The 21402-nt window shown below is 40.3% G+C and overlaps 4 protein-coding genes across 6 annotated transcripts in view; 3 read left to right on the top strand and 1 right to left on the bottom strand.

Moving 5' to 3' along the window:
- The first annotated feature begins 150 nt into the window (after window positions 1-150).
- Window positions 151-8822, top strand: Ubr3 (Ubr3 ubiquitin ligase). Of its 2 annotated transcripts, XM_011298911.1 has the most exons (4): window positions 151-453; window positions 523-655; window positions 1540-7455; window positions 7553-8822. In XM_011298911.1, exons 3-4 carry the CDS (start codon window positions 1652-1654, stop codon window positions 7668-7670), a joined length of 5922 nt encoding a protein of 1973 aa, XP_011297213.1. In that variant the 5' UTR covers window positions 151-453; window positions 523-655; window positions 1540-1651; the 3' UTR covers window positions 7671-8822. The 2 variants fall into 2 exon arrangements, with proteins under 2 accessions (XP_011297213.1, XP_011297212.1); XM_011298910.1 differs by having other exon boundaries at window positions 151-655.
- A 199-nt stretch (window positions 8823-9021) lies between these two features.
- LOC105262981 (Small ubiquitin like modifier) lies at window positions 9022-10102 on the bottom strand. The gene is made up of 5 exons (XM_011298909.1): window positions 9917-10102; window positions 9715-9783; window positions 9524-9601; window positions 9368-9439; window positions 9022-9105 (listed from the first exon to the last, which is right to left on the bottom strand). Exons 1-5 carry the CDS (start codon window positions 9929-9931, stop codon window positions 9043-9045), a joined length of 297 nt encoding a protein of 98 aa, XP_011297211.1. The 5' UTR covers window positions 9932-10102; the 3' UTR covers window positions 9022-9042.
- Window positions 10103-10535: 433 nt separating this feature from the next.
- On the top strand, window positions 10536-13987 carry LOC105262980 (calpain-7). Its single transcript, XM_011298908.1, has 3 exons — window positions 10536-11612; window positions 11672-12914; window positions 13052-13987. Exons 1-3 carry the CDS (start codon window positions 10811-10813, stop codon window positions 13551-13553), a joined length of 2547 nt encoding a protein of 848 aa, XP_011297210.1. The 5' UTR covers window positions 10536-10810; the 3' UTR covers window positions 13554-13987.
- Window positions 13988-14136: 149 nt separating this feature from the next.
- Window positions 14137-21402, top strand: part of osp (outspread) — a 29885-nt gene continuing 22619 nt past the window's right edge. The window contains exon 1 of one of the 2 annotated variants that reach the window (XM_011298906.1): window positions 14137-15311. In XM_011298906.1, the coding sequence (XP_011297208.1) occupies window positions 15165-15311 (147 nt within the window). In that variant the 5' untranslated portion in view covers window positions 14137-15164. The remainder of the gene's footprint in view (window positions 15312-21402) is intronic. The other variant, XM_011298907.1, reaches the window with a different exon arrangement.

The raw sequence follows: 21402 nt of genomic DNA, 5'->3' as shown, positions 1-21402 counted from the left end.
AATGAAATATCTCGGAAATTTTGGGTTTAGTAATGCATTCAAAATTTCCCGCTGCTGTTTGCGCATGCGCGGGAAAAATGGAGGGGGAAGCCCCCCCTGACGACATCTGCCCTTTTTGCTCTGAACTACTTGCCACGATAAAATCCTTAGTGATCTCTAAAAACCTTCATATAAAAAAAAAAAGAGTAAGAAGGCGATAACTCGAAAATAAATTGAAATAAATAATATTCTAGGTGCCCCCTCTCCTCAAAAATCACCGAGTACAAGTGCCCCCTCCAGAAAATCACGGAGATGTGACAGAATGGTTCGGTAATACGTGACTGTTGGCAGTTTGGCAGGGAAATAATTATTTTGTCACCGAGTGGTTAACGTGTTCGATGCCCAAGTGTTGGAGTACATAATCCACCTAGTGATCGAAAACTTGATCTGAGATCTAACTCGGGAGCTCGAGGGGTTTGTAATCCATCCATTATGAAAAGTTTCTATTCAATCGTCACTTGATCTTTATTTTTTAACCCCCAGTCGTCGATTCAGTCGTATGATTTAATATGATCATGGGCTAGTGGGGTGACCATTCTGGGACTTGAATTATTCAGTGATTTGTTGTTTGGACTAGAGACTTATATTCTCCAGAGATCTGCATCATTATTACAAGGTAAAAACCAGAAGAATTCACTCATCGTGACCTTCACCAACTCATCGCACCCGAAATCATTGATTAGTCATTAGGAACTCTTAATTCTCCAACGAACATAACCTATATCCAAGGATTTTTCGGTTCAAGACGTGACATCACCGTTTTTTCAATGGGGAAACGTCAAATAATCTCTCAATATTTATTTTTTTTTATTGTTTTATGGGGGAATTTGTTGGGAGAGATCTCCGGAAATTCTCCCATAATTCTCTCAACATTTTACATCGTACTCCATTATTCAAGGGATGATTCAGTGGTAATGAAGTCATAAAACTATATATGAAGTTGACATTTTTCTAAATTTATATTCATCTCGTGAAGAATTGGTCTGTGGAATTTTTTCGCTGAGGAAATCCTCGGATTTTGGCATTTTCCATCAGAATCACTCGTCCTTGTATTTTTCTATCCCAGCGAAATTCATTTGCATTAATGATTAATTAATCGTTCTCAAATCGATTATTCATCAATTGAATTCATCGATCGATTTTCTTATTAAAATGTTTCAAGATGATATTTCAAGATGTGAGATATTTTCATAATTCTCTAAAGAAACCCCATAAATCCTCCACCAGTCCTTAATTAACAAATAAAAATATAATTAATAAAACCATTAATTAATCATTCAAACAGTCAAATTGTTTAAAAAACATCTCGAAAACCCGGGGTATTCCACCACCACGCAATAACACCCCCTGCCCGCCCCACCGTCTGTCAAACTTCCGAAAGGAAAATGTCCCATAAATTTTCCCTCCCCCGCACCCCGAAAATACCCCGCTCCCCTCCACCGCGAAAACATCACAACCCCGAGGATTTCCTCCACATCTTTAACCGAGACCTCTTTCCAGGTACCTCAAATCACCAGGGATGAAACCGAGAAAGCCCTCATAAACCCTCTCCCCCCTCCCAAAATGACCACCTGAAATTTTTCCTTCCCCTGACCACCTCGAACTCGGCAAAATGACCTCGACCTTCGTAAAAACAACGCCAGCGCAGGTGCTGATGAACAAAGGAAAGCGTGGAGCAGCGGCTTATATCTACGCCGAATGCCGTGGTACAGGACGAGGAAAGCAGCTGGACGATCTGCTGGACCTATTGCTAACCCCAGGAAAGCCAATAGACGACTGGGAGACAATAGACTGGTGCAAATGGCTGATGGCATGTGGCTGTTCACCGGATGAATTTTCAACGACTGTAATAAAATACGACAATGCGACAACATGTGGTCTCGTGTGGACCCCAAATTTCGTGGCATATCGTTGCCGTACCTGCGGTATATCACCGTGTATGGCCCTGTGCACGGATTGTTTTAAAAGGGGTAATCACTATCGCCACGATTTTAATATGTTTTTGAGCCAGGCTGGAGGTGCTTGTGATTGCGGTGATACAAATGTGATGAAGGAATCAGGATTTTGTGATAAGCATGGTCCTAATTCAGCCGTCAATAAGCCACCAGCTCCCTCGGATCTGATGTTCGTCGCTGAGGCGATGATGCCCCGAATGATTCTACGTCTGATACAGCATCTACGAGAGAATTGTAAAGCTGGAGCTGATTACAGAAATGCCATTCAAACGGCTGATGCTTATTTAAAAATGCTGCTGGAGCTCAATGACATGGGGGCACTGATGAGAAGAGTCATGACATCCGCCCTGACAAATCCCCAGAAGTACCAGGGCTTGATGGATCCTGGGAGGACTTCATCATCGTCCTCCTCCTCCTCTTGGTCATCATCCTCGTCGTCAGCTGCCTCTGGTGGACAGTCCGAGTACGACGCCTACTGTCAGGAGAGTCACGTTATTTATCAGGATGCGATAAAAAATCTCCCGAATCCTGAGCCACCGGATGAATACAAGGACTGTCCATCCCTCCAGGAGGACCTCGTTCACACGACTTTCCTAGAAGAGCTGATGTTCTGGACCGTTGCATACGAATTCCCCCAGAAGCTCGTCTGCCTTCTCCTCTCCATGCTACCAGATCCCGATTACAAGGAATCCCTTACCCGTGCTTTTGTCCTCCATTACAGCAGAATAGCAATGATGCTGGAGAGATCTGGAGATCCTGAGACACTCAGCAATTCTGTTGTCCACGTATCTGTCCAGCTATTCAGTAATAATGGACTTGCTGTCCGAATGGTTGATGAATTCAAACTCCTCCACGTGATGGTGATAAGTCTCAAGTACATGATGAGTAAAATTCTTGTTGAGAATACACTTCATGCTGCCAACAAGAATTTCCACTACGTGGTGGATTGTGCACGCCAGGTGATGAAGGAGCACTGCTACTGGCCCCTCGTCTCCGATCTCAACAACGTACTCTCACATAAACCAGTGGCCGTTCGTTTTCTCACTGACGATCCCCTCCTGGAGATGTGGTTCGATTTTCTCTCGATGTTCCAGGGAATGAACGTCAATCAGAGAGAAATGGGTGCACACGTGGAATTCGAGCCGACAACATATTACGCAGCATTCAGTGCAGAGCTGGAGGCAAGTGCTTATCCAATGTGGGCATTGGTGTCTCATCTGAAGGGTCCAGAGAGTGCATCAGTCAGCAGAAGAGCTTTATCATTCTGCTTAACAGCACTCCAGGATTGGCTCGATGCCATTGGCTTCACCAGTCCAGACGTCTGCGATGTTCTCCACGTCTCCTTCCACATACCCCTCCACCGCTATTTCGCTGTATTCATGTGTCAAGCTGTCAGACAACAGGGGATAACTCTCCAGGAGCTCCTACCACCCACCGACATGCTCCACCTCCTCATGATGCATCCTCTGAGGATTCAGGTGGCTTTCTACGAGATTCTCAATGGCCTCTGGGTGCGAAATGGATTGCAGATAAAAGGACAGGCCATGACTTACATCCAGTGCAATTTCTGCAACTCCATGGTTGATGCTGATCTCTATCTTCTCCAGATATGTGCCACTAAGCTGCAGCCAGATGTATTTATCAATACAGTTATCGATAAATTTCATGTGAAGGAGTGGCTCAGTCTGAGATCCAGGAGATCACGACAGAATGTACTACTCATTGGTGAACACGATGCAGCAATGATGGAGAGCTGTCTCATATTCCTGGCGACGCTTATCAATGTGAGAACAAATCTCGGTCTGTCTGACTCTCAGGTATCACACCTGGAAATGGTGACACTTCTCTGCATGGGTGATAAAACCCACAGTCAGCTGATTGAGCTGATGCCAGAGAGATGTGGTACAACACCAAATAGAGATTTTGAGGAAGTGCTTGCTGATGTTGCCCAGTACAGAGCACCAAATCTCGAGGGTAATGGAATAATGCAGCAGGGAATGTATGGCCCAAAGTCGAGAGTCTGGGACGATATGTACGATCCACTTCATGTACTCCTGAGGGCTGTCCACAGGCGGGATTATCAGGTATCAATGGACAGATTCACGGAGTACGTTACATCGAAGAGTCAGAGCCAGAAGAAGAGCAACAGTGCGACCCTGTGGCCGCCCTTCAGATATCCAGCGCCAGTCTCTCAGGATTACGATGATCCAAGGATTGTCCTGAGAACGAGAATATTTCACGCGATGATTTATTCGGTTCTTTTCAAGGCCGTTAATGATCCCAATATATCTGAACACATGATGGCACTGGCTGTTTATCTCCTGGAGATGGCTGTTGTGACAACGGAGGTGCCTGATAAACAGACTAATCCAATCTGTCCTTACACCGGTTACTCAGGATCTGCCAGTGTCTCGTGCTCCCTCAAGGACATGGACTTTGGTAGTTGGTACGAGACTGATAGTCTTATTCAGAATCTCCAGACTTTCATACCCAGGACGAGTCTAGTGGAGAGTCGATCTGATTTTATGAATCCAACGGCATCTGACTGGGATATTGGCTCGGATGTTACTGAGAGCTCGCTCATGATCAATGATGAATTTGAAGTGGAGATTGGTGAGCAGGGTGATGTGTGGGAGCTGGAGTTGCTTAGGGAGCTTGGTGATCCAAGGGGTAGAGCACCACCACCAGATTACACTAATGATCACAGAAATACACTGCCAGCTCTGCCGTCGAGTCAAATCGCTGAGTGGGATGTGTCGATTGTTCTTGATGAGAGGGATCAGTTCAGAGAGGGCAATCCCCAGAGGCAGGAGAGCCAGAATCAGAGGGACAATTTGGGTATGCCGATTCGTCAGAGGGCACTACCACCACCACCAGCTTCACTGATGCAGTCGATATCGTCGGGGCTAGAGGCTGGAGCTGTTGTTCCCATGAATACCAATCAGAGACCACTCCTGGGAAATTCTGAAAATGAAGTGGATCTTCTCCAGGTGATTTTTCCAAGATTGGGAGCTTCTGGAATTATGGTACCGTCGACTAACACTGAAAATATATCCTCGGGGATTGATAATTCGGGATCGAGTGTCAGGGATATCGTACCATCGACGAGTTCATCGCATTATCAGCAGCAGTCTTATCCACCATCGAGGGAGATGCTCTCGAAATCCGGTGAGAGTATAATATCGCTGCTGTTGAAACTTCACTCTCAATTGTCCGGGAGTCCTGATAGCTGGAGCCCTGATGAAACAGGTGGACGACAGCCCGAGGCATCGAGCTCGAGCACACCGATGGATTCATTTGAATCGAGAATTGGTGATGGGCCTTATTTCATTGGTCAGCTTCTCAGAAAAATATCAGAGCTCGATGATAATCTCAAGCATAATATTAATGAGACGAGAAATAAATTGTGGCCGAGAACGAGGGAGTGCGAGGATGCACAGCGAGAGGTCGAGCATCGAGATAGAGAGGAGAGAAGAAAAAAAGCTAAAGAGAGACAGCAAAAATTAATGGCCGAATTTGCTAATAAGCAGAAGCAATTTATGAAGAAGGCGATGGAGACTGAGGATGCGTCGACATCGGGGATGGAGTGGGACCAGTCGGATCCATCGACGACGAGTGTCACCAGTAAGAAGGAGTATGACTGTGTGATATGCAATCAGACAACACCCAGCACCGAGGAGAAGCCCATGGGTCTCGTTGTCCTGGTGCAATCGACTAGTGTTCTCGGTCATGAGAGACTCAAGACAGAGAGGGTATCACTTCCAACCTCCGATGATGCACCCCGATTATCAATAAAAAGTATCAGAACAGCTCATTTTGATTATCGACTCAAGGACATGCGAAATAATTTCAATACCTCCTCGTGGCTGTTGTCCATAAATATTGGACTGGAGGGTGGAGTACACGTGCAGACATGCGGTCATCATCTGCACCTGGACTGTCTCAATCCCTACAGACAGTCCCTGAAGAATCAACCGAGACAGCAGAGTCTGGCTGTCAACAGGGGTGAGTATCTGTGTCCCCTCTGTCGTCAGCTTGCAAATTCTGTTCTACCGATGTCACCACAGCTGGGGGAGTCGTGTCTAGTTGTCAAGTCTAGACATCCATCTCCAACAACTATTCTCGAGGATATCAACAGTCTTCTTATGGAGGCCCAGAGGAATCCTGTACCATCAAATCTCTCTGAGGCAATGGGAAAGGCCATGGAGGAGATAACAGCTGTCACTTATCTCAAGTACAAGCAGAAGAACTCGGATCATCAGTACAGACACGAGAGTCTTTTTCTGTTCATAACGTCGGTTGCGAGGACAAATTTTGAAGTGGAACTGGTGCAGCATGGGGGAAAGCTTTATCCATCCCCACAATCCACGAATTTGTCTTTAGCACCCAAGAGGGATTGTATCGTTGCACTTCTTCATGTATTGACTGTTCATGCGAGACTCCTGATACAATGGCCTATTCACTACACCTGGCAACAGCTCACTGGTCTCTGTCTCGATAATTCATCATCACTGGTACTAGCATCACGTAGACGAGAGGTACCTCTACTCCTCAAGGATCCAATTGCACTTCTCATTCAATTTGTTCTTCTTCTGCCACTTCACATCGATCAGACTTACTTCGGAGTTCTGGTCAAGGTTATTTATAATCTGCTGTACTATCAGGTTGTTCTGCAGGTGAGCTGCTACCTCAGGCCAAGTGTCAGGGAAGAAATTCTGGCTGGTGGTGGCGACAGATCGTCAGAGGTCATGAGGAGTGTCATAAAGCTCTTCAGCAGGTGCAATCTCTACGAGCAAGATGTGGCTATCATGTTCGAGGGATCCGATTATGAGGAAAATATTCAAAATCTCTGTCTACCATTTCTCAGAATAGCTGCACTCCTCAGGCATCATCTTTACTCACAGCCGCTGCCTCAGGAGATCAGCAAAAAACCTCAGAGTGAATTTCACAGGCTTGTCACCTATTTGCAGCTTGTTGATGACACTGGTGATTGTAATTTTGCTGCTGGTGCTCTCAATTGGCAGGATGATAAAGCTGGTGTGAGGGTACCGAGGGTGTGGTTTCATCAGTTTCTCGATTTTCATGGGAGAAATCCAGCTTCAGCCAAGTCACTCATTGTTGATCACTTTCTTTCTTGGCAGGTGCCAAGATTTCTCAGTCTTCCAAAGGAATACGAAAAATTATTCACTTATTACCACGAGAAGGAGTGTTTCAAGTGTAATAAAGTACCACCTGAGATCAGCATTTGTCTGCTGTGTGGGGATATCGTGTGTCTCAAGCAGAATTGCTGCAAGCAGGACAACGTTGGTGAAGCTGTTCAGCATTCAATTGACTGTGGAGGTGGCACAGGAATTTATCTCGTTGTCACCACGACCTATATCATCGTCATCAGGGGACAGAGGGCTTGTCTCTGGGGATCTCTCTATTTGGACGAGTTCGGAGAGGAGGACAAGGATCTCAAGTGAGTACATCTTCACATCTCTTTAACAAAAATTAAATATTTCAATTGAATCATTAGAGCGATCAATTACTAATGATTGATCATTTTTTTTTTGCAGACGTGGAAAGCCTCTTTTTCTCAGCCAAGAGAGATATCAACTTCTGGAGCAGCAGTGGCTTGCCCATCGTTTCGATCACACGAAGAAAACGTGGGTATGGCATCGCGATGCTCTGTGACCACCGAGGGAATTCAGAATCAATTAATTAATTCATTATCACGAGCGATGAAGAACGAATTACTTAAAAATCATAATGAAGATGAAGATAAAGCATCTAGCACCGACGAGAGACAAGACGATGAGAGAAATTGTCATTTCTACCTTCAGAAATATAATCCCCACTACGAGATTAATCGCAAGTGTATCATAAATATATTTATTTAAAATTTACGTATGAAATATATATAGAATTATTAATTATTTACGGATTGAAAGTATTAATAAAATGAGTGTTGAAGGGTAAAATACGATTAATGAGAATAAATGGTGAATTATTTTCAACTCATTCGATGGCTCGAGTTTATTCGGGGACGTGATAGCGAGGGGATTGTTTGAATATTATATGTATATTCAGATATTAATGGGTTTTTTTTTTTTGTCTTTTTTCTTTTGTGATTTGCTTATGATCGATTGTTAATTGAGAGATAATCATTTTGTTTAAGGATCACCGACTCCTCATACTCTAGGATTTATTTCATCTGTGGTGGACTCTCTGTAAATATGTATCGATATTTTCATGTTAACGGGAGGTAATCGAGATCACGATATTTTTACGAGTTATTCTTGATTCGAGTATGACGAATGGGGAGTGAGTGCATCTATGAATACATGAAAATTTATTGTTTAGATATGGAGATCAATAAAAATATTATGGTAATCCAGAATTATTCTTGTACTGCCCTGAATATTAATTAATAAAATTATAATCGTGGTAATTAATTGCGAGGGAAGAGGAATTCATTGTTATTGGAACACTATTGAGGTAATTATTACATTATTTTTTATTCAAACGACAAAGAAATGAATTCTTACGGAATTTAAATTGTTTCTTCGAATCTTATATCAGTATAATCACGCTTGTAACAGCAAGTATCTGTATGTCCTTTGTTGTTATTTAATATTAATTGATGATATCGAAATAATATTTCATCAGAATGTTACTTTATATTCATTCATAGCGCTTCGAGATCGAGAGGCTAAAACATTGAAATTATCACGCAATTATCATCAATGGGCAGACTATCGAATTTTTTTTCTACATAATCCTCTCGATGCTAGGAATGTAAGAAAGTTGAAATATTTTTCGTATTTAATCTTCATGCCCAAAAAACACGAATTGTTTATGTAATATGTACTAATGTAAATGAGTGAAGAAAACATAAGACTCAATTAACTTCCGGTGACTCAATATGTTGAACAAAAATTGATAGTCCACTGTTCCATTATCAATTGAACTAAATATTTAATCACGAGAATGTTAATTATGGGAAAATTATGAAATTGCGTGGTATTTGTTGGTTTTTTTCTTCTGATTTTCCTCGTTGCGCTATTTAAATGTAACCACCTGTCTGCTCTTGATACACCTCGATCACATCATCATTCTCCATCTCGAGCTGAAATTACAAGAAAGAAATAATTACTCAACCTAATCATTAAAAAATTTTCTCAATCTCCCTGATTATCTCGAGACCTATCGATTTTAGGTGAAAATCGCAGAGGACTTTATCATAGACAATGAAATTTCCGTGAAAAAAGGTCTTCTGGTATTTTCGTCTAAAACCCACAGTTCTCTTCGTAAATAAAAATTTCGAGAATTTTTCCATTAAATTATTCTGTAATTGCCTAAATTACTCATAATTAAATATCTCTAATTACCTGCTTTGGTGTTTCATCGTCATTGATCCTTTTTCCATCAAAAAGGAACCTGAGAGAAGTCATAGGAAGCCCCTGCAACAAGCAAAACCGATACCGAATATGAAAAACGAATTTGAGGTTATAACAACTATCCAAAACGACGGATTAAGTTCATACCACTCTGTCGCTGTATGATTTTTTGAGTTTGCCCATCTGAGTCGTCATCTTTACCCTGAAATGGATCTCATTGCTGTCCTGTAACGACAAAAAAAAGGGCCAAAGCCAAAGGATAAGTGAAAATAATGCCCCAAGGCCCCAAAAACATTAAAAAAATGCAAAATAACGTGCCCCAAACGATAGAAACTCACATTGCCAACGACTTTGAGCTTGATGTATTCAGAATTTGCGTCGCCCGTACCGGCATCAGGTTTTTGCTCCTGGAAAATCGAAGGTTATATATCGAGAAAAGACATTGCCCCAAAAAAAATTCAATTCCCCACGGCCCCAAGTCCCAATAATTGGTCGAATAAAGTTGTTATCGGGGTGATGATGATCGGTGATTATTATTACCTGATTGTCCGACATTTTTACGCGCTAATTACAAAGGATTAAATATTTGACCACGCGCCAACAACGGCAAACCAAACACAAGCACGCAATATGGCGCGAGACGGGTTTTGTCAAGTCTTTGGTAGAATACGGCTTTCTGGCTTTCTTGGTTCACCGATAGACGCCCAAAATTGCAGAGTGGACGCGGGATAGATGGCGATGGCCATTTGTGAAATCACCGCTCAAAAAATTACAACCGGAAGTCGAAAAGCCCGCGCGCGCCAATTCAATTCAAATTTGAAAAAAAAACATTCTCATTAAATTTGATAAATATCCACCATTCATCATTATTTATCAACAATTTCAATAACATCTCGCTTTTTTAGTTAAGAAAATTTTTGTTGACAAAATAATTAATTGTAATAATCACTCCATTGAAAATGAATTTAAAAAAATTAATTAATGAGGAATACGACCGGAAGAATAATTAAATTAGTTAAATAATAATGAGGATATTAACGATTTTTGCTTTCGACGCTTTGAAAATGGCGCGAGTGTTTCAGAGATCGACTTTAAGATTCGATATCGAGAGTTGAATTTCGATACTAAATCAAGGTTATTTTGCATTTCTCGTGGAAGACGTCAGTCGTCAGAATGACAGGTTAGAATTCTCGTGGGATTTGTCGACAAATAATCCACTGGATCATGGATAATTAATCATCAACGATGACGTACGATTTATTTTCGTCCTGTTATCAAAAAGACAATAACAATACATCACTAGCGCCTCCAAGAGATGATCGTCACCTGCACCGATGTCTCCACACCGACGAATCCTAGACCAGTTGCTTGCAGTAAATAATTTTATTATCCCTGATATTAAAAAATTCACTGGACTAGGGTTATGATAAAAAAATGAGTGACGACAACCTTGAGAGTGCAAAAAAGGCAGCGAGAAAGGCTGTGGAGTTTGATAATTTGGAGCAGTACAAAAAAGCACTTTGTTATTACGACGTCGCAGCTAGATTGCTGGATAAGATATCCCCGACGAGTTCCCCAGGTCAATCCACCAGGAGTAAAGCAAGTGAATACCGAGAACGAATATCGATCCTAGAATCGTCGATCAAAGAGATTGAGGGAAGCCAGAGTCCAACAGTCGACACAAATCTCCAGAGAGTGAAATTTCTTATTAGAGAGGCTCTCGATGCCGACGGAGATGGTTGGAAGGATGTGGCAGTGCTGCTGTACGCAGATGCAGCCCAGCTGGCACTGGACACGAAAAAATCGACGAAAGACGCCTCAAAGCAGGAGCAACTGACGAATTTGAGTTCGAGAGCGATATCACGAGCAGAATCTCTCTCAGGAATCACAAGATTTTCTCCCCAGTCCCTGCTGTCGTCCCTTCCACCAGTTCCAGACACCATCCTGGAGTCCCCAGACTCCCCAGAGTCACCAGAATCACCTGAGAGCCACCAGCAGTCAATCCCCTCGAAGAATTCCGTTCCCACGACGCCATCCCCAGGTCCAGCCCCCCAGAACCGATCCCATCCGATTCGTCGGGGCCTCCACCGAGGCAGTAGTGCCCACCTCCAGGTCAGTGGCAGCGACAGCTACACCGAGGAAGAGAAGAAAACCCTTTTGACCACTTCTCACATCAATGATAACGAATTCGTACCCTTCATGAGAGTCGATCTGTCCGAGAAATTCTCATCCCCAGGTGCGTAATCGATTAATAGATCAAATCAAATTGAAAACTCAAATAAATTCAATCCCCAGGTCTCTTCATCGACAGAGACGGCCTCCTGGAGCTCGCCCCAAAGCAGAAGACAGATTTTGCCAGATGGGCACGTCCCAGCCAGTTATTCGACTCTCCGAGACTCGTCCTGGGTTCTCACGTCGATTATTACAGCATAAAACAGACAGTTGTCTCTGATTGTTCGTTCGTGGCATCCCTAGCTGTCAGTGCACAGTACGAGAAACGTCTGGGATATCGATTAATCACATCAATTATTTACCCTCAAAATCGTGCCACCAGGGAGCCAGTGTACAATCCCTCGGGGAAGTACATGGTGAAGCTCCACGTCAATGGTGTACCTCGCAAGGTCATCATCGATGATCTTCTACCAGTGGGTAAGGACAATCAGCTCCTCTGCTCGTACTCCAGCAATCGTGGTGAGCTCTGGATATCTCTCCTGGAGAAGGCGTACATGAAGGTGATGGGTGGTTACGACTTTCCCGGATCCAACAGCAATATTGATCTCCACGCCCTGACCGGGTGGATCCCTGAGAGGTGGGCCATCCGGTCTGACGATCCTGACTTCAACAAAAATGGCCTCTTCAAGACTTTATTGGAGAGAATGCACAAGGGAGAGGTCCTGGTGACAGTTGCAACTGGAGAACTGTCAGACCCAGTGGCAGATAAAACAGGACTTGTCCCGACTCATGCCTACGCCGTTCTGGATGTCCGACTCATCAATAACACGAAACTTCTGCTTTTGAAGAATCCCTGGTCGCACCTCAGGTGGCGGGGGAATTATTCTGAGCATGACGCACATCACTGGACACCAGAGCTCAAGGAACTCCTGAATTATGACCCGGAGTCGGCCTCACAGTATGACAATGGCATCTTCTGGATCGACTACGAGAGCATTTGCCGATTTTTTGATGTATTCTACCTTAATTGGAATCCAAGACTCTTTTCGTACACCTATTGCATACATCAGATGTGGAATGCAGGGACTGGACCTGTCAAGGATGCCTACAATATTGGGGATAATCCGCAGTTCACACTCGAGGTTACATCCAGAATTTCTGGGGCTATTTGGATTCTTCTGACGAGACATATCACGGATATTGCTGATTTTAGACAGAATCAGGAGTACATCACTGTTCTGGTGTACAAGAATAATGGAAAGAGGGTGTACTACCCTCACGATCCACCCCCCTACATCGATGGGGTCAGGATCAACAGCCCCCACTACCTCTCGAAAATTAAACTCGATCCAACCAGTGAATCCAGGTACAACAATTCAATTCAATTGTTTATCTCTCATTTTTTTGTGGACACAAATATTGTCTCGATTAATAATTCAAATAATTATTAATAATTCAAATAAATCAATAACTAATAATTTAATTTTATTTAAAAAATCACAGGTACACTCTTGTAATCTCTCAGTACGAGAAGATGAATACGATTTATTACACCCTGAGGGCGTACGGTACGTGTCAATTTACCTTGAAGAAAATTTCTGATCCGTATAAATTCGAGAAGACCATCAACGATGACGAGTGGAAAGGAAGGACAGCTGGTGGCTGTGCCAATCATCCTGCCACCTACAGCAACAATCCGAGGTATCAGCTGGTGCTTGAGAGTGGAAACAACAATAATCATCTCCTGGTGATCCTGAAGGGGCCCAAGCAGTACCAGATCGGCTTCGAGATAACAGCTGTTGACCTGGGGGATCCCCAGGCACCCACAGCCTTTCAGAGTAAATCATCTGGTCCCTTCAGGTCGGGTTTCGTCTATCTGGAGCTATCCGAGGTCGTCTCTGGGACCTATCACGTCGTTCCTGCGACATTCTTACCCTTCCAGGAAGGGCCCTTTTTCCTTACCTGCAAGAGCTCCTGTGGAATGCAACTCACCAGGATTCAGTGAAGACCTTTTGCACCCAATAAATCCTATAATTTTTTATTCTATAAACTTTTATGGGGTGATAATTAGGTAAATTATGGGTGGAGTAATTTCATTACGGCTGTGCTAGATATTTGGTACTTACAATTATTCCCTCGTCCAATAATTGTAAGCTTTTTTATAAATAATGGATTTTATTCCCTGCGAATAATTCATTATACTAATGCAAGCTCCTGCGTACGATTTAATAATCGATTTAAACACATGCAATGATCCAATATTTTTATTTTTCACCGCCCGTGAGATGCCAGAGATTTTCAGCTGCTGCGCACTGTTATTTTTTAAATAAATTAATGTACAGACTTTAATTAACAATTGTATTATCCAAGAAAAACCGAGAAAGAAGTCCCCAAATTTCTATTACAATTAATAATCATGGATTATTATTAATTATTATTAATCAATTTTTATGTATGCATATATATTTTTATTATTATTATTTATATTTTATTTTATTTATAACATTTTATTAACATTTTATTAATACAAATGCATAAAAATGTTAAATATCGAATTCAAATTTCCAGGTGTTTTCCCGCGCACGAGTTGCAGCGCCAGCAGCGCCAAGATGGTTCCGATTGTTGCCGCAAGATGGCGGATGTGTGACAAAATGGCAGACTCTCCACCTCCAGAGTACGAGGATAATACCCAACAAACTGGAATAGAAATACGTAAAAGAAGTCACACCTCCGCGCATCAGCGCGGAGTCGTGCAGAGCAGCATCTGCAGGTTGTCGTGTTGTCAGTTAGTCTCATGTGAATTTAGTGCTGGTCCCAAGTGTTTTCTGGGCCCAAAGCGAGTAAGAGAGATCGAATAAATCATCAGAATGAGGGAAGCTGGCCTGTCATGGATGAAAATACCGAGAAGAGGATAAATAATTGTGATGTGCCGGTTTGCAGTACGAGGAATAGGCGATGGTTTATTTTATTTCATCACCCAATGATATTCTTGGGAATGCCAGTGTTGGAGTGAACCTCGGGTTCTGCATTCCGTATTTTATTGAGTCTCTGGAATTTGGCATTCTTCGTGGCGGGGGGTGGTTATTTCCCCCAGGTGTTTTTGGAAATTTCATGAAGGGCATCGTCGAGGTCACAGACTGGACTAAAACGGCCAAGGACCAGTGTAATCACCCGGGGCTAGTGAAAAAGGAAAAATGTAAATAAATCCGAGGTGGGGAGTGAGATGATGAATGGACTCGATTATACAATTGTCTGTGACGAATTTTGAGATTGAGAATCAGTGGTTGCCAGTGCGGGCAGTGAATTTCCTGGAAATTTATCGGAATGTAAACACCCAGACATTGCGAAAGAAATATTTACTGTGGGTTACGTGAAAATTGGGTGTACCATACGCTCAGTACGTGAAAATATTTTGTGTGAACGGTTGTTGAAGAGTTTTTCCTTGTTACCCTTTTTCACCTGGGGGTATTCACTTTTTTTTTTTCATTTTTTTTTGTTTCGTGGATTTTTAATGGTGTTGACAGTGAATTAAAATGTGCGATGGGCTGTTGCTCGGATGTTTGTTCAACGTGTGTGATTAAAGGTATACAACGTCAATCGTGTTGTACGTGACGCGATGTCGGGGGGCAACGGCGTGCCGTCACCCCGTGGCGCCGGTACCGAGTGCAGGAAATTTGTTCCTAATATATTCAACAAGAGCAAGTGCAGCAGTTGCTTCAAGCAAAAGGAAGAACACACTGCTGAGGCCTTGGAATCTAATCGGGTGAGTTCACTCGAAAATTTTTACTCGAATTCATTCAGAGAATTCCAGAAAATTCCCACTAGTTTTTCATTATTTAAATTATTATAATAATTGCAATTGCTGTGATTGTTGTAATTGGGATAATTGTTGTAATTATTGTGATTGTTATAATTGTTATAATTTTAAAATTCTGTAATGAAGGGGTAAATTAGAATAAGTGCATTTTTGTCGAGGTCAGTTTTCAGGGAATATCTCCGGATTGAAGGGTCACAGTGAATTTTTCATATGAACGTTTTTTGTAGATACTGATGAGAGCTATGAAAAAGGTATCCATGAAAAAATCGATATCTTCCTTCGATTTCGAGATATTGGGTTAAATTGGTAGTGAAAAAAATGCACTTATCCCAGTTTACCACTTCCTTACATAATTATAACAATTATTACAATTATTACAATTATCAGTGATGTATTAAGATAAGGTGACCTTGAATGGGAATTTCCAGGAATTCTTCGTTGGGCCTCGGTGATTGCAATTATTTTGCTCCACAAAATCGCGATTTGCAATAATTATTATTCAATTTTTTAATTATTGTTAATAATATTGTTAATTTTTAATTAACAAAATAAAAAAATTCTTGCGGGACTTGAACTTACGACCTTGTGGTTCTGACCTGTTGCTCTGAGGATTCAATTTTTTTGGGACTCAGAAGAAATAAAAAAACATGAATTAATCCATTAATTCTCTCAAAAATATTTATTATAAAATAAATAAACACATTTGATTATTCGAATTATTAAATAAACAAAACAGATATTCTTGCAAATATAAATTTGAATCCTGAGGATGCGAATTACGGGTTTTAAAAGGGAGAAATGAATTCGAAAAATTATAAATATTCAGTGAATTTTATTTTTTCATTCTTATCAGCATCGAAAGTGATGTTTTTTTTTTATCAGGATTGGGCGTGTCCCAGTCCTTATTTTTCCCGTGGAATGCGCAAAGTTCAAGGTCACGCGTAGAATTGACGCACGAGCGATTCCACGCGTGCCCTTCGAGGAAAAAATACACTCCATCCCCTAAAAATTATTAAAAAAATTATATAAATTATCCCCCAGTATTTACAATTAAATTTAGACCGAGAAAAATCTGCGTAAAATTCTTATCTCTTATCACTTCGACAGTAAAAAATCCGGGATTCTTTCTCAATTACTGAAATTTACAGTCAAATTACTCTCACTATTTACCACCAGAAGATTTAAGGCTCGGGTGGATTATCTAGAAAAGATAATTTACTCCAAAATTCAGATTCCTAATTACTTTGGTAATTAATGGTTTTTTTTTTAATAATTGTTAGCTAGCGTTCTAGCGGTTGTTATTAACAATTATCGGAAAAAACGATTAATTGACGGAGTAATTAGAAGTCCCAATTTTGGAGTAAATTATCCATTTATTATCATTACATTATTATTATTATTATTATTATTATTATTATTATTATTATTATTATTATTATTATTATTATTATTATTTTTATTATTTTTATTATTTTTATTTTTATTTTTACACTCCATCCGGGCCTTAAACCGAAAATTCACCTGTCCTTTAAAATCCACACCCAAAACTAACTTTCTCATCAGCAATATTAATCTCTTCATCTCCGGTAAAAGTATAAATTCCAGAAAAATTGAATTATTCAAAAAAATAAAGCAAGATAAATGGCACAATTAACTCGAGTCTCGTTAATTAAAATGTCACCGTAGGCGTTGGTTGGCGAGATAAAAAATTAATCGTATGAATGAGAAAAGAATTTGAGGGAAAATTTTGAGTGAGAATCGTGTGCGATCCAGTGAAATAGCTCATCTGTATGTATATGTGTGGATTATCCTATTTGAAAACCAGTTTCTCTCAAATTATCCTGGGGGTTCTAGAAAATCCTGCACGTAGACTATTCATTTATCTGACGTACCCACTGTGAATTTCCGAATGCAGGAATTCCGAGGAATTTCCATCTCTCAACCTAAACATATTATTACATAAATAATTATATTAAATTAACAATACCAATAACAAATTATTCCAACAATTACTCCATCGATTATAATTACGATTAATAATGAAAATTAATTAAGTAATTAATTATCTTAAAAAAATGGGGGTTGTTTCGATTTTTTAAATGGAATTCTGGGTTTTGGTGGGTCGACCTGACTTTTTTTTTTGGGGATGGACCTGAAATGATAAAATTTGGTGAATCGATTATAATTACGATTAATAATGACAATTAATTAAGTAATTAATTATCTTAAAAAAATGGGGGTTGTTTCGTTTTTTTAAATGGAATTCTGGGTTTTGGTGGGTCGACCTGACTTTTTTTTTTGGGGATTGACCTGAAATGATAAAATTTGGTGAACTAGCGTATATGGCGCGCTATGCGCGCCAAATCGTCCACGTATGGGGTGTTATCATTGGAATATATATATATTTATATGTTTCCAAGGTAATATATACATATATAGAATTTCAAAAAGAAGATAGAAGATAGGCGAACAGGACAGAAATTGGACAAACATCAATCTGAAGATATCCAAACCGATGAAGAAGTGTCTTATTTGGAAGGAAAACAGACTTATCTAAAAACCTGGAAAAAGATAGTATTAAATAAAGAAAATACGGGAAAGATTGATAAGAACATAGGAGAGAATGCGAAGGAACGTCAAAAAAAAGTTAGAGACGTGAAAAGAAGAAAGGAAATTGAGTATGAAGAACATTTAAAAGAACTTAAACGTATTAAAATGCGAAAAAAAACAACAAAGTTACAAAAATAATTAAAAAAAAAAAACCAACAGTAGAAAAAAATGTAATCAAAAATAAAAAAATGAGGAAGAAAATAGAAGCAAATCGAACTCCAACATCGTTTACAACATTTCCAAAAGCATTAAAGATATTACTGGAAGGAGACGATCATCAATGCAGACAATTTTACAGACAATACCAGAGTTTACAACAATGCATTATGGTTTGCATCATTCAATGCCAACTTAGTGAATTTCGATAGACAACGATCTGGGTAATACTATTTCAAAATTCAAGGGCAAATTTATCATCAGATTAACACATCGTTATATCCTTCTCAGGATGAAATTCCAAGTTATGGTCAATTATTTATTTCGGATCCTGATGAGGCAAATGAATGTCGACTCACTACTTTTTCTGGACTCAGTACTATAACTACTAGCCAAAGACCAAAGGCCACTAGGCCACCAAAGGCCACTAGAACTACTAGCCAAAGTTGATAGTATTGTCAGAAAACATAACATTTTCGCAAAATCGTATTCCATGATGAAAGAACTGGTTGTTTCTGAGCAGAAAAATTGTTGAGAAAAAGGCTCATCAATGCCCGAAATGAAAATGATTTTTAATATTAAATCATGGGAAGAGAGACATAGATATAATCCATAACGAATAAATGAAGCCGCTGCCATATTTACAACATCAGTTGACGGAGAAATACCAGAATCGTATCTGACTATGCAAAATAAAGACACAAAAGAATTGAAATTTGTTAGTTCTTTAGATTTCAATATTGATCATTGGGTTTATCCCTTATTTTATCCATCCGGAACTGATGGATATGATAGTTCTGAACTTCATTTAAATACGCCAAAACGTATTTCTAGGAGTGAATCAGTTAGAAATAATATTACCATACGTGGTAAATTCAATCCGTTCTTAGGGGAAAAGAAATTGTTCCAACAATATGTTGTTCTTATTTATGTAAAAGTTGAAAGAGATCGTACGACTTATCTTAGGAACGAGCAAAAAAAAATTCGATGCGATAGTTATCAAAGTGTTTTAGATCATCTACAAAGCAAAGCCAATGAAGATAATATTGGTATTGGTAGAGTAGTTATTTTGCCATCGACATTTATCGGATCACCATCACCTATTACCACTGAAGTGACGTATTTGCTTAGCACGAGGTTGACTCACAGTCAATGGAAAAATAGGAACAATTTAATTACAGATAGGTACTGTTCTCTCAGGGTGGCGAATAATGCAGAAATTATTGTTGGAATTTTAGGGAAGCGCTCCGAATTTATTCTCGTTAATTCAGGACACTTAATGATTATTGTATTGTAATTGATTGTGTAAGTATTGCGGACTTTAATAGCGCATGCGTTTCGAATATATTATCTCTGTCGCGCATGCCCGATTAAATAGGATTGGTGATGATGTCGTTGTCATCCCCCCCAACCATCTGGCATCGCCGCGTTACCTACCTGTTGCAAATTTTCACATGCGGCGAAAATCACTTCCTTTGTGGTGGACTTTCGAGGTGAACCTGTTTGGAAATTTCCGTGTTCAGGGGCGCTATTCATTTTGGTGGTGACCAATTTTTGCTAATCATTATTTTGTTTATTGTGGGCAGAGATTATAATATGTATTATTTGGTGTTACGTACACCGGAGCCCTGTAGGACTGGTAGAGTAATTATTTTATCAGGGAATCTCTGGGCACTCGAATCAGTGAATTTTGCAACTCTCTCTCTCTCAAGTAATTTGTTTGAATTAATTTTATTACATTAATATATATATTTTTTTTTGGTTTTTAACTGGCTAGTTTCACATTATAAAAAACCTCGCGATTGAATTTAATTTAATTTAGTAGCATTGGAGGTCTCCTGACTTCGCGGTGATATTTGTCTCTAGTTTTGTATTTATCAATGTATTTCTGAGAATCCGAGGTTACGTAGACTTATTGATTTTCGCGTTATTGTTTCGAGTCATTAAATTATTCGGATACTTTCATGTGAAATATTTCTGATTAAAATGTTGACTTTTCCAACTATCGACAATTGAGTCTCGTGACTCAGTTGTTTAGTGTTTCATAAATTTGACATACTTGAATAAATAAGTAATTATTTATTCATTTATTTATTTTTTTTTGTATCGAGAATTTATATTGATTAAAAATTGTTCTCCCCGACAATTCCAGAATTTTATTATTTGTTTATTGTGTCAATCCCAGTTGCCTCCCCTTTCAGTTTCCGATTATTTTCAAATCTCTACGTGTAAGGTACTCGAGCAGTTGAAGCTGAGAGTTACGCCGCAATACATTTATATTTATATATATATATATATGTATGTATTCCTGTTCGCAGTGGATTCTGGAAAACTCCGAAAATATGCTAGATCCTCTAGCACTGATGGAGTTGAAAGCGCCCAAACACGCTTCTTTAGCGCTGGTGAAGGTGATGCGATGTCTTTGGAGGTGTTTTTGATGTTGACTGGCCTGAGCTGTACACTCGGGATGAGCTCAGTTGTAGGCTGAGCAATTTACCAGGTCGGTGCTAGCTTGAAGAAATATCGTCAGCTGAACGCTCGGGGGGAACTCAGTTGTACCCCTAGAGCATTTACCACGTCGCTGCTCGCTTGAAATAAAGCAGTCAATCTGACGCAGTGAAGAAAATGGAGTTGTCCACTCGAACTAGGTGTCAATAGCGATGAAAGTGGGCGACGCTGCAAAGCTGCTTCCCAACGAACGGATCCCGAAGGGTCAGCTTTAACAATAAGCAGGCCTCTGAAAATCAAAAGTCGAAATTTTACTTTGGACTCGTCGGCTTGAATTAAAGTGGTATACTCGATCTGGCATTGCGAGAGGAGTTGAGCCGTACAGTCAGAGTAGGGCCGGTCGTGACATCAAAGGGTGATCCTGCAGAGTTGCTCCCTTGTAGACGGTTCTTAAAGAGTCAACTGGATGATAAGCAGGGTACCACCTCAAGATCTCGAGTCTAAGATTTATTTTGGACTGACTTTATTTGGAGAAAACCCGCCCTTTATATACTGTTCAGGCGTGATTCCCCTAGGACCGTTCACGTTTTCATATTTCGTCATCTAACGTATTTTTCTAACGGTTGTAACGAGCATCGGGGATGCCCGTTAGTTCCCCAAAATGATTAATAAAGAGAGAGAGAGAGCTCAGGGATACCAAAATTATGTGAGAGTTGAAATAATCGTAATTTCCCCCTTCGGGGTGGGTTAGAAATGAGTTAAAGGGGTGGTGGGTAGTCGATATTAGGATTTTCCCCCTTCGGGGTGGGTTAGAAATGAGTTA

Source organism: Fopius arisanus, unplaced genomic scaffold, assembly GCF_000806365.1.
Source record: "Fopius arisanus strain USDA-PBARC FA_bdor unplaced genomic scaffold, ASM80636v1 scaffold00012, whole genome shotgun sequence".
NCBI lineage: Eukaryota > Metazoa > Arthropoda > Insecta > Hymenoptera > Braconidae > Fopius > Fopius arisanus.
The sequence above is the reverse complement of the archived record's forward strand: the minus strand, read 5'-3'. Positions and strand labels throughout refer to the sequence as shown.

Bases quoted from the DNA above. Each gene is read 5' to 3' on its own strand.
- Ubr3 (XM_011298911.1), top strand. From the start codon at position 1,652: ATGACCTCGACCTTCGTAAAAACAACGCCAGCGCAGGTGCTGATGAAC. The intron at 7,456-7,552 runs GTGAGTACATCT...TTTTTTTTGCAG, and splicing joins GAGGAGGACAAGGATCTCAA to ACGTGGAAAGCCTCTTTTTC.
- LOC105262981 (XM_011298909.1), bottom strand. The intron at 9,602-9,714 runs GTGAGTTTCTAT...TTGTCGTTACAG, and splicing joins AGCTCAAAGTCGTTGGCAAT to GACAGCAATGAGATCCATTT. The intron at 9,106-9,367 runs GTAATTAGAGAT...TTGTAATTTCAG, and splicing joins ACGATGAAACACCAAAGCAG to CTCGAGATGGAGAATGATGA.
- LOC105262980 (XM_011298908.1), top strand. From the start codon at position 10,811: ATGAGTGACGACAACCTTGAGAGTGCAAAAAAGGCAGCGAGAAAGGCT. The intron at 11,613-11,671 runs GTGCGTAATCGA...TTCAATCCCCAG, and splicing joins CGAGAAATTCTCATCCCCAG to GTCTCTTCATCGACAGAGAC. The intron at 12,915-13,051 runs GTACAACAATTC...AAAAAATCACAG, and splicing joins GATCCAACCAGTGAATCCAG to GTACACTCTTGTAATCTCTC.